The 13,085-nt window shown below is 38.1% G+C and overlaps 1 protein-coding gene across 13 annotated transcripts; it reads left to right on the top strand.

Moving 5' to 3' along the window:
- The first annotated feature begins 322 nt into the window (after nucleotides 1–322).
- On the top strand, nucleotides 323–12,768 carry LOC131455232 (claspin-like). 13 transcript variants are annotated; one of them, XM_058622743.1, is made up of 15 exons: nucleotides 324–817; nucleotides 4,952–5,239; nucleotides 5,455–5,724; nucleotides 6,135–6,230; nucleotides 6,392–6,439; nucleotides 7,246–7,383; nucleotides 7,609–7,647; nucleotides 7,736–7,810; nucleotides 8,096–8,134; nucleotides 8,223–8,297; nucleotides 8,626–8,859; nucleotides 9,755–9,892; nucleotides 10,118–10,156; nucleotides 10,648–10,686; nucleotides 11,003–12,768. In XM_058622743.1, the coding sequence occupies exons 1-15, from the start codon at nucleotides 769–771 to the stop codon at nucleotides 11,809–11,811; spliced, it is 2,376 nt and encodes a 791-aa protein (XP_058478726.1). In that variant the 5' UTR covers nucleotides 324–768; the 3' UTR covers nucleotides 11,812–12,768. The 13 variants fall into 13 exon arrangements, with proteins under 13 accessions (XP_058478728.1, XP_058478726.1, XP_058478730.1 ...); XM_058622746.1 differs by having other exon boundaries at nucleotides 328–817; nucleotides 8,626–8,799; XM_058622745.1 differs by lacking the exon at nucleotides 7,609–7,647 and having other exon boundaries at nucleotides 323–817.
- Nucleotides 12,769–13,085: the final 317 nt, after the last annotated feature.

Raw genomic sequence — 13,085 nt, 5'->3', positions numbered from 1 at the left:
GGCTTGTGATCAGTAACGCGATATGTAACGACGTTACTTTATTCAGTAAATAATAATGTAAGGTGTTGTTTTTTTAAATACACTAACTCCATGTCCGTTACCAAACGCTGCATTACTCCTTTCCTTTTGGTGAGGTTTTACAACGGCTCACAGTTCTCATAACATTTTAGCGCTCAATAAAGTTTATTTGAATTGAGGTAAAAAAAAAAGCACTTGTCGCCCTCTAGCGTCCCACACGTAATCAAACACGCGCCATGAAGAGGACTGGACAGGTCAGGGCATGATGGCGAGCGAGAGCGGAAGATAAGTTTCTCCTCGTGAGGTATTCACATTATTTTCAACTGGAGAGCAGAGGGAAAAACAGCATTTGGGTAACATAGCAGACTGTGTCCCGGTTCAATACTTTCTACGCCGGACAACAGCAACAGCAATCTGCTGACATTTACACACTCCGTTTCTGGCTGTTATTGTGTTGAAGTGTGGAGACGTTTTTAAAAAAATGTTTTATTGTGAAGTTCTACTTTCCAAGAGACCGGAAACTGCGGTGTCGCAATTGGGTGAAACTAACTTTCACTCTTCACAATTCTTGTGAAGTGTGTGCAGACGCACCTGTCGCAGGTACCGCGGGGAGTTTTGTTTTTAAAAGTTTTATGGTTTTACCTTTTCGACTCTACATTTCGGGAATGACAACACCTTACGTCGACCAGAAAAGTGACCGTATAAGTCACATGGCGGCCGCATACCTGTGAGTTACATGCTGTCGTAAAAATGGTTCGTCGCTTCTTCCTGGCCTGGTGTGTCCTCACGTCCTGCATAGGTGAGTTGTTTGCCATTGTAGTGATTTATTTTCCCGCTTGGACATGAAAACGGGAAGAGAGACAGCAGTACATTATTTACCTATGGCCTAAGAGTATGAACAAGTTCGATTGTGTAAGAACAGGTAATAACAAGTCTATGGCTCAGAAGAGTTGGCTTTTTCCTTTTATACATAATTTCTGATTTACCTAAAGACACACCTTGAGATTGTTCTTTCATTGAACTTCCAATCTGCATATTTGAGCTCGTAGTATTTGCGTTTAAGTTTAACATACTGTTCCTACAAATGTTCATGCAAGTATATAATGACATAATTACATTTTCCTAGATTTATAATAAGCCATTTTGTAAATAAGGGCCTTGCTTTACGGAGACTGCCATCTTGTGTCGCCATGATACTAAAACAGCCCGAATGCAGAGTGCATGTTTCATGCTTTGATGAGTCTTAAGTTTGTTATTATCTGCGGTCTCTCCTTTTGAATGTCACTAATTCTTACACAATGGGCAGCTCAACGGGCAAATTCAAATTGACACTGCCTTCCAAAGGATAGCAGCAAACAGTAATTAGAGATAAACAAAATGTAGGGCGAATAAATAAGGTAACATAACTACTATATATGCAACATGAGCAATATAAGGTGACGGTTTGTCCTGTTTTTTAATGGAATATGCTCTAAAACTTGAGTCTGTAGCTGAACCTGCTCATAAACTGCCTCAGTTCAGCACAGAGGGGATGAGAAGGGTTATCTTGTCCATAATGGCTTTTCAGCTTCAATCTCATCCTCTGTCACTGTCTGCACACTGTTGAGCTCCATCCCCACCACAGAGCTCACTTGTCTTACCAGCTTTTTCAGTTTATTGGCGTCTAAACTCCCTGTGCCACCCTTTTTTAATACTTTGTATGCAGATAATGAACTGTCACTTTTATCCTAAAAATCATAAATCATGTACAGATCCTGCAAGTATCATACTTTACTCTCTCTGTTGTAGCTTATTTCTTTCTTTCTTTATATTCTGACAAAGAGGCTGTTCTCTGTGGTGCTTTTTCACTCTAGTTTTGCACTGTTAGATTGACTTGTATTTAATTGTATTACATTATAACCTTATATCCACATGGTCTTCTTTGTGGGGTGGGAAGTGGTCAGTTGAAATGTGTTACCTGAGCCCTGTGTGATAGATGGTCTGAAATGGAGGGCATATTGCAACTCCCGTCTTTGTGTAAGAGTGGTTTCTGGTGCTGGATGTGAATGGCCTCCTTCATCTTTCTCTGCAGTCTCCTGAGCCGTTATTTAGACTGCATTCACAATGCTGTTTCCCCATAATGTCTGGTTTATTGATAGCTGATGTTGTTGCCCTCAAGCCCACAAGGTTATTCATATTAAAAAAAAATATGTCCTTTCAGAAAACCAAGAAAGAGTTTTCCATAGAACTTTTTCGACATTGGAATCAAGCAGAGTAAATGCATCGATATATGTGATATTAATGTTATTGCTGACAAGCATAATGATGGCTCAAGAACAAGTTTCTGAGAAGAAGGTACACATGGTCCCTGTGTTGTCAGTCCATGGTGTCTTGCTTGTGGAAGAAGGTAGCCATTTGCTAAGGCCGTTTTCATGTGCATTGTCATCTTTTAATTAGTTGAAGCTAAACTGCCAATCACAGCAATCCCTATTATTGCTGCTGAACCAAAAAAAAACACACTGACAAGAGGGAATTGGCATCTAGTCTGACTCTGTTTAGCAACAACATGAGTAAAGCTAGATGCATCAATGATGTCTAAAAAGTTGACCAATTTTATTAATCAACAAATCATTTCAGTTTTCAATTCATTATCTCTGTGATGCCAAGCACAAGTTAAGGAATATCTGCTCAACAGTGGAGGACACTGATGTGAGAAACACCATTTTAATGGTTATATAAAGGCTAAGATACTTGAACACATTGCCTAATTTTAGGCCACTTTATACACCCACTTGTTGGTCATATGATTGAAGTTCCATACCGTGGTCATGCAATGATCACAAGGTTGAAGGCCAAAATCCTTGATATATATTTTTTTCTTATTATTACATTGTAAACAACAGAAAATATATCTTCTTATATCACAGTTAAGAGTTTTACAACAAGTTATACTAACTGTATCGAAACTGGTCAGTGAATTTGAATGAGCACATGACTCATGAAGACTGAACATTATAAACGTGACTCAGATTAACTGTCTACCTCCATTTATATTTTATGCAACCACAAAAAGGTAAAAAAAAAAAAGGCTTATAATGAGTTGTATGGGAGAGTGCACAATCAGGAAGGAGAAAATGACTTGAATTGATTGGCAAGACAGAGAGACAGAACTGGAAAGGATGTGCAGCAGGTTAGAGTGATTAAGTATGTGATTAAGGACATTGATGGAAATGTTCTAACAAGTGAACAGAGTGTGAAGGAGTACTATGAGGAGCTGAAGAATAAGTTAAATTAGAGAGCGAGAGGAGAACAGATGGCGGAGATAGTGCCTCAGGAGTGGAAAGGCAGTTGGTTGCGGTGTCATACCTGTGTGGAGGTATGTAGATGTCTAGGAAAGATAGCAGTGGACTTTTTGACCACATTGTTTCACACACTCTTGGAGAGTGAGAAAATACTTTTGTAATGGAGACGAAGTATAGTGGTACTGGTTTTCAAAAACAAAGGTGATGTGCAGAACTGTAGTAAATTACAGACGCATAAAGTTGCTCATTGTGTTCCTGTTGGGTTTCTTTGTAATAGTTGTTTACCATGTAAAGTTCCCTGAGATACTGTGTGTTATGAATTGGCGCTATACAAACAAAATTGAATTGAATCTGCCACACTATAAAGAGTAAGAAGCTTGGTGAAGGAAAGAAGTTCATGCCAAAAAAAGAATGCCACAGATGCGATTTTTTGCTTTGAGAGTGCTGATGGAGAAATGTAGAGAAGGAGTTGTGTGTCTGTGTCTTTGTGGATAGAGAAAGCTTATGATTGTGTGCCAAGATAAACTGTGATATTTTATGATGAAGTTAGGAGTGGCAGTGGACTATGTGAGAGTGGTGCAGGACATGAGGGTGAGGTTTCATCAGGGATGAGATCTGATAATATAAGATCCTTTCCTTAAGTGGGGACATTTACATTGTTACAGTAGCAAAGACAGTAGAGACAAACATAATAAACATGCATTACCAAAAATGTGCAATATATAAAAAATATTAACACTAAGATTATATTAAAAAAAATAAACAAAGGTTGAACATGGGAAATTTTGCACTAATGTAAATTTACAGTATATTGCATGTGATAGGGAGGAAGTAGCCTGGTTATGTGTGGTCTACTGCGAGCAGTGTTTGTTGTACAGTCGAACAGCTGCAGGGAGGAACGACCTGCAATAACGCTCCTTCAGACATTTAGGTGTTTCAGTCTGTTACTGAAGGAGCTGCCCAGTGCTGTGATGGTGTCCTGCAGGGGGTGGGAGAGATTGTCCATCAGAGATGATAGCTTGGTAGCCATTCTCCTGTAAAGTGCAGCAGCATGATCAGACCAGTCCAGTTTATTGTTAATGTGAACACCCGGGTATGTGTAAGATGTTACCATCTCAATGTCCATTTCCTGGATGTTAACAGCGTCTTGTTTGTATTTGTGATGGACATGTTGTGTTTACGGATGATATTGTAATCTGTAGTGAGAGTAGATGACAGGTGGAGAGAGAATAGAGAGCTGGAGGTATACACTGGAGAGGAGAGGAATGAAGGTTAGTAGGAGCAAGACAGAGTGACAAGTGGTGTGGTGTGGAGTAAGCGAAAGTGGATGAGTTTAAATACCCGGGGTCCACCATCCAAAACAATTGACAGTGTAAAAGAGGTGAAGAAGAGAGTGTAGGCAGGGTAGAGTGGGTGGAGACGAGTGTCATGGCGATGTGTGACAGAAGAATAGCAGCAGAAGTGATAAGGAAGATCTGCTGTGCCCGGAAGGAAGAAGCCTAAAGAAGAAGAGGGTTTTCTACAACTATTCTGTTATGCATAATATGTGTAGTAAATTATAATAACTTTAAATCACAGAGATCTTGTTTTAATGCACTTTTCCTCATATCATCCTGCATGTATCCACACGTTCCTATTCTCTGTGTCTATAGTTTCTGGACAGCCTACATATGTCCTCCAAGGGCAGACCTTCCAACTGCGACCAGACATCACTCGACAACCCGATGAAATTCTGTGGAAACACAATGGCAACAAAGTGGTGGAATTTAATGGCAAGGAAGAGGACGTGTACGGCCAATATCAACACAGAGTCACTCTCGACTGGGTCACTGCAGAACTAGATATCATAGACGTCAGATCTGAAGATAGTGGAGAATATGAATTGGAAGCGTATAGGGAGAACCTGCTGTATAATTTTCACTATGAATTACAGGTGATAGGTAGGTTTTTCACTAACATATACACATTAAACAGTTTGATGAGTTCCTGCATTCTGTAGCTAAATAATTTAATAATGACATATAGTATAAAAGTCCTTGTGGACATTTTAACTGCAGCACCAGTATGTGTTACTTTTGAGACAATACTTCATTTGTTTTTAATGTCTTGTTGAATGTTATGTATGTGATTGTAATTTAATTATACATTCATATAGGCAGGGTTGCCAAGCCTACCATTTCCTGTAACATGAGTAGTGGCAGCTCTAATACACATGGGACCCAGGCAACGCTGACATGCTCCGCAGAACCCACACACCCTCAGTCTGTACTGAAGTATGAGTGGCAATCACGTGGAAATGTGCTGCTGGGCCCAAAGTTAACAATAAACTTGGAGGATGAAGATGCTGATCAAATACATACTTGCGTGGTGAGCAACCCTCTGACAAATGAAAAGGCTACATTCACATCAAAGAGCTGCTACTCTGGTAAGTTTTCACTCAAGTGTTTGTCATTTCATGATGATTCATTTCAAAAATTGATTTGTTTATAGAATTTAGTCACCAAATGTTTTGAGTTTCATTAAAAACACAACACAGAATTTGAAGCAGAGTTTTTGATCTTTCAAGCGTTGCAGACTTAATTTATTTTCAATGTTGATAGAAAATCACACACATTATATGTACACATGTCTGTAAACAATAATGGTGATGATAATGGAATAAATGTATGAGCTCTGTGTGCAAACACTAGGTGCAATAACATGACGGGCTACAAGATCATGTTCAAAAACATACACTGATGTTTCACTGTAAAAGTACCACATGTGTCACGGATGTACTGTAATGTAATACAGAATTGCTATAATTGTGACTTTTGTGTTTTGGTGTTTTTGAAGATTCACCTGTAGCCCTGGTTGCCAGCCTTGTCACTATCTTTATTGTGCTCATATGTGTGGCGTTGGCCATAGTGTTCTGCAAACTAAAGAGAAAAGGTACAGTAAAACTAATTGATGCTTTACCAAAACTATGTGTAACAGTTTAATATGCAGCAATATAAAGCTGTTGAGGTGCAGTTCTGAAACATAAGCCACTGCTGCTACTGCCATGTTGTAATGTATTAACCAAGAACTTACGGCTTATTTCCCCTGTCCAGCTTGTTTTGCTAAACAAAACAAAGATGAGGAGCAGAGGTCGCCAGCAGGTATGATATTGTTTCTTTTCAATGGTCAGTTCAAGACATGGGGCTGCAACACATTTAACAGTAACACAGTTACTTATAGTACTTAAAATAAAGGCTGTTACATTCATACACTCCTGATCAAAATTTTAAGACCAGTTGAAAAATTGCTAGAATTTACATTTTGCACTGTTGGATCTTAAATAGGTTCTAAGTAGTGCTTCAAAATGCAAAAAGAAAAAATGGGAGTGAAAAAAATTTGAGTAAGCAATTTATTGCAAACAACCGTTAAACTGAAATAGGCTGTTCATCAGCTGATCAAAAGTTTCAGACCACAGCCTTTAAAAGCCTACATCTTTGCAAAAATGTGGATTCATTGCCATTTTCTGTCCACACTGTCATGACCTCCTTATGGCAAAGGCCAAAAAGCTGTCTCTCTTTGAACACGGTCGGGTTGTTGAGCTGCATCAGCAAGGCCTCTCCCAGTGTGCCATTGCTGCTGAGGTTGGACGCAGTAAGACATTTTAAAGTTCTTAAAAGATCCTGAGGGTTATGGAACAAAAAGTCAAGTGGTAGACCCCAAAAAATTGCATTTTGAAGCACTACTTGGAACCTTCTTAAGATCCAACAGTGTAATGTAAATTCTTGCCATTTTTCAACTGGTCTCAAAATTTAGATGTTAGATGAATTTGTGTGAAGTTTGCTGCAGATCAGGGCTAGAAACCAATTCAAGTGCACATACCTCTAAAGACGAACAGTGCTCTAAATTGAAGTTTGTGATTTCTGTCTTATTACAATATATTTTAACCTTTTCATTTTGGCTTTTGAAGAATCAAAGCATCTGTTGGACCAAGCATCCACACTCCCCTCTCATCAACGACTTGACCGTTTCCAAGGTGACGGTAATATGGAAGCTGGTGTTACCAGTCACAATAAAGACAAGGACAATGGACACAGACATGGAGAAGGTAAAGGCAGGTTAACATGCTCTCTGGTCTGCATTGTTTTATGAAGGAGTGTTGGGGATCTATTATTCTCCAATAATTAAATATGGTACAAAAGTTCTTAAAAAATGTCAATGACTTGTGCTTCTGTTTTAATTAATAATGAATTCATGTTTTAATTTATAAGAGAACATGGGGATACAATTGCAGAATTAACCACAGCATTCTCAATTTTAATTTATTTTACAGATCATGACACAGATTTACAAGATGAGAAACCAAAAAAAGGTTACCCGGAGAAAACATATTTATCACCACTGATGTATAGTAAAAAGTCGCGTAACAGATGCATTAAACCAATTGTAACTGTTTGCAGGTCATGTCAAAGGACTCATAGATATATTTTCTCCAAAGAGTAATGGACAATCTTCACCTCCAGACACACAGAGAGGTGATTTTTGTATCAACTATGCATGTGATTAATTACTTTGTAATCAATAAGATGCATTCATGATTCCAGTAACATTCAAAAACATTGATTACCTGAGATCAGATTTCATAATTCATTTAAAGACATCAATTTAATATAACTATTAACAGTTAAGTTCTTAAAAAATGTCCATGACTTGTGCTTCTGTTTTAATTAATAGTGAATTGATGTTTAAATTAATAAGAGAACATGGGGATACAATTGCAGAATTAACCACAGCATTCTCAATTTTAATTTATTTTACAGATCATAACACAGATTTACAAGATGAGACACCAAAAAAAGGTTACCCTGAGAAAACATGTTTATCACCACTGATGTATAGTAAAAAGTCGTGTAACAGATGCATTAAACCAATTTTGACTGTTTGCAGGTCATGTCAAGGGAAGCGTAGCTATAATTACTCCAAAGAGTTATGGACAATCTTCACCTCCAGACACACTGAGAGGTGATTTCTGTATCAACTATGCATGTGATTAAATACTTTGTAATCAATACGATGCATTCATGATTCCAGTAACATTCAAAAACATTGATTACCTGAGATCAGATTTCATAATTCATTTAAAGACATCAATTTAATATAACTATTAACAGGTTAATGAGATTGTTGGCTTTTGTTAACATTAAAATCTGCTCATGTATAATATGTGACAGAAAAGTGAAACCTAAGCTGACCAAAATGTCTCAAATTGAAATTGAAAATGAAATGATGTTGCTTCCTCCTCAGACTGACCTTCAGCTCCTCTGAATCTGTCTTTATGTTTTACGTTTAGATTTAGAGAAGAACGCAGACCAGGATGAGGGAGCTATATCTTCTCCATCCCCTCTTGGTAGAAAGCTGTCGTTTTGTCTGGATCAGGACAGTCCCATCAGCAAAGACAAAGTAGATGTCGATGAAGATCAGTTGGGAAGAAATTTAGGGAACGAGATGGAACCCGACCCACCTGGTGAGTTGGACATCACTAAAGACACACAGTCTGATGTGGAACCATTTCTTGAACAGCCAGGTTTGGAAACCACCCTATTTAAACTTTGTTTCTCCCTGTGAAAAATAAATCATACTTATTTACACAAATCGACACAAATTATGTTTAGCACATGTTATAGATGCCATGTTGTATCTTAAGAAGGTTCTAAGTAGTGCTTTAAAATGCAAAAAGAAGAAATGGGAGTGAGACAAAAAAAATTAGGGTAAGCAATTTATTGCAAACAACCATTAACTGAAATAGGCTGTTCATCAGCTGATCAAAGGTTTAAGACCACAGCCTTTAAAAGCCTAAATCTTTGTCATGACCTCCTGATGGCAAAGGCAAAAGATCGCAGTAAGACAGTCATTTTAAACTTCTTAAAAGATCCTGAGGGATATGGAACAAAAAAGTCAAGTGGTAGACCCCAAAAAAGTTCACCGGTCCTGAGCCGTAGGCTCCAAATGGCTGTCCGTCAAGACCCGAGACGATCCTCGGCCCAAATTAAGCTTGTCACAGGTGCCAACTGCAGCCCCATATAACCATTAGACTGCATCTGCGAGAGAAGGGTTTTAAGAACAAAAAACGTCTTCAAAGGCCTCGTCTCCTTCAACGGCACAAAATTGCCTGTTTGGGGTTTGCACGAGAGCACCAAACATTCTTCTTTTTGCATTTTGAAGCACTACTTGGAACCTTCTTAAGATCCAACAGTGCAAAATGTAAATTCTTGCCATTTTTCAACTGGTCTTAAAATTTTGATCAGGAGTGTGTTTGATGTTAGATGAATTTGTGTGAAGTTTGCTGCAGATCAGGGCTAGAAACCAATTCAAGTGCACATACCTCTAAAGCCGAACAGTGCTCTAAATTGAAGAGTCAATAGTTTGTGATTTCTGTCTTATTACAATATATTTTAACCTTTTCATTTTGGCCTTTGAAGAATCAAAGCATCTGTTGGACCAAGCATCCACACTCCCCTCTCATCAACCACTTGACCGTTTCCAAGGTGACGGTAATATGGAAGCTGGTGTTACCAGTCACAATAAAGACAAGGACAATGGACACAGACATGGAGAAGGTAAAGGCAGGTTAACATGCTCTCTGGTCTGCAATGTTTTATGAAGGAGTGTTGGGGATCTATTATTCTCCAATAATTAAATATGATAGAAAAGTTCTTTAAAAATGTCCATGACTTGTGCTTCTGTTTTAATTAATAATGAATTGATGTTTAAATTAATAAGAGAACATGGGGATACAATTGCAGAATTAACCACAGCATTCTCAATTTTAATTTATTTTACAGATCATAACACGGATTTACAAGATGAGAAACCAAAAAAAGGTTACCCTGAGAAAACATATTTATCACCACTGATGTATAGTAAAAAATCGTGTAACAGATGCATTAAACCAATTGTGACTGTTTGCAGGTTCTGTCAAATGGTTCATAGATATAATTTTTTCAAAGAGTTATGGACAATCTTCACCTCCAGACACACAGAGAGGTGATTTTTGTATCAACTATGCATGTGATTAATTACTTTGTAATCAATAAGATGCATTCATGATTCCAGTAACATTCAAAAATATTGATTACCTGAGATCAGATTTCATAATTCATTTAAAGACATCAATTTAATATAACTATTAACAGGTTAATGAGATTGTTGGCTTTTGTTAACATTAAAATCTGCTCATGTATAATATGTGACAGAAAAGTGAAACCTAAGCTGACCAAAATGTCTCAAACTGAAATTGAAAATGAAATGATGTTGCTTCCTCCTCAGACTGACCTTCAGCTCCTCTGAATCTGTCTTTATGTTTTACGTTTAGATTTAGAGAAGAACACAGACCAGGATCTTGAACAGCCAGGTTTGGAAACCACGCTATTTAACTTTGTTTCTCCCTATGAAAAATAAATCATACTTATTGATACAAATCCACACAAATTATGTTTAGCACATGTCTTTGCGTCATACGCGTGTCTCTCTGAAATGACTGCTGCCTGTTCAGATGGAAAAGCTAATAATAATAGTCAGCAATAACAGCTAGCTGTGCTCTTTGATGAGGTATGTTAAGCATATGTTTAGCTGGACAGTACTATAGTGATAAAAAAATTAAAAGGAATTGTGAATATAAAAGCTTTTATACGAATTGAATTGAACTTTTTAAAAAAAATCTGTTTCAGAATCGGAGAAAAAGGAAGATGAAAATGAAGAGGCAGAGTCTCCTCCTGCCAATGGCAATTCTCCTCCCACTGCTGATAAGTGTCCACCTTTGACCCAAAGCTCTCCAGATATGAGAACTAGGGAAGGTGCCAACTCAGACCAGGTTAATGAAGAAACTTCAGAGGAAAATGTCAGAGAGTCTCACTCAACAGGCTCGGTGAAGAAGCAGACATCATCAAGAGGATCAGAAACTGCTTTACATGCACAAGACCCAAACTTGTCTCAGGTTGAAATGCACACAAGTAAAGACGACCAGCGAGAATTGGACAAAACACTTTCTAAAGATGAAAGTGAATCAGATCTTAAAAGTAATCTGAAGTTGGAAGAAATGGAATCAGATGAGGAGGATCTGTATTTAGACACCTCTCAGCCACCTCATCAGAGCCCCACACAAACAGAACCAGATGACTCTGAAAGTGATGACTCTGAAGAGTGTCTGAACACTGAGGCCCATGCAGATCCAGAGCAAGAACCAGAAACTATGAGAAGGCCCAAGTCGGAGGAATCCGAGGAACAATCAGCCTGCGGCACAGCAGATTCAGAAGAGGGTGAGGGTGAAGGTGAAGGTACACCTGAGGAAAACAAAAAGGACCAGTGTGGCCCAAAGGAAGAAAAGACAGACAGCCTCAACGTGAGTGAGGATAAAGAGAGAGAAATGAAAACTGAAAATGACAACAAGAAAAAAAATGATGTCAAAGTTGGCATTGAAGAAGAGCCTCAGGCAGACATTCAAATGAAAAAAGGAGGGACAAGGTTGACTGAAAACTGATTCAAATCAGTAACAGTTGTTGGTACCATACAAAATCCACTGATGATATAACGTTTAGATTCTGAGCATTCAGAGGAAAACCAAAGTAACAGAGGAAAGAAATGTTTTTTTATACAGTTGCCTTCTATTTTATTTTTGTAATTTCCACCATGTCTCTAGATTCCAAAGAACAAACACACCTCTGCATTAAGCCTCCTCGCAGATAATGTAAAGGACAACAAATAGCAACTCTGAGGTTGAAGGCACAAACACAGGGACAGGACTGTTCTGAGGCACAGGTCTGAGGAAGGCAACACAAGTTTTATCATACCATTTTATTCTTGTAAAAAAATGTAATGTTTTTAAACACTATCTACTGATCTTTTGATCTGATAATATATAAGGGCTGGGTGTGTTTGTCAGCACTGATTATTATTATTAATTGTTTGTCATTTTGATTCAAAACTGTGCAGCTATAGTTTCTATTAAGAAACCACATACACAAATATACTGCTGTCTTTTTTTGACAGCCTAAGGAGAGGTAATGTGTAGATTTGCATAACACTGACAATCTATAACTGACACAGACAAAAGAACACTCATTGCTCATGTATTTGTCATAATATTTTTATGTCAATAGGGGGCAGTGTTTGTCAGTCTTTATATCCACTCACTCCACGCAGATTTTTATGGCTATTAGTCCTTTTTAGCTCCTTCATCTGTTGCAGTTGAGGGACATTCTAGGTTGTAAAGGCAGAGTTAACAAATACAAAGTAGAAAATATAATTCTGAAGTGTCGGTCTACAGGAATTTACTGCTAAAGCAATGGTGCAATGATGTTTGTTATTTGTTTCTTGTATTCGGGACAGCGTGTTTTATGTACAATCATTTTATAAGGAATGTTTCATTTGGAAATCATTCAAGGAAACAATTAAGAAAAGCTTGTTTTAATAAAAGTTGTCTTATTGGACACAGCATTTTGCATGAGTAAGTCATTCAGAGAGGAACAACACGACAGATTTCTTTTCTAAGGGCACTGTTTGGGCCATGTGAAAAAAAAAAAAAGCCAGATTATTTTAACCTCTGAGTCACGGAGACGTCTGTGATCTGGTACCACCTGACCCGTGGGTTCAGCACACAAGCAGAGAATGAACACTATCACGTTTCTGTGGCCGCAAACAAATACTGAAGGAAATATTAAGAGTATTGAATTATTTGTGGTGATAAGGCTGCGCCTCTTCAGACGAGGGTCACAATGTGGTTCCACTGAGACGTGTTGATGGCAGCAGGGAGGC

Source organism: Solea solea, chromosome 2, assembly GCF_958295425.1.
Source record: "Solea solea chromosome 2, fSolSol10.1, whole genome shotgun sequence".
NCBI lineage: Eukaryota > Metazoa > Chordata > Actinopteri > Pleuronectiformes > Soleidae > Solea > Solea solea.
Note: the sequence above shows the minus strand (reverse complement) of the source record. Positions and strands in the feature narration are given on the sequence as shown.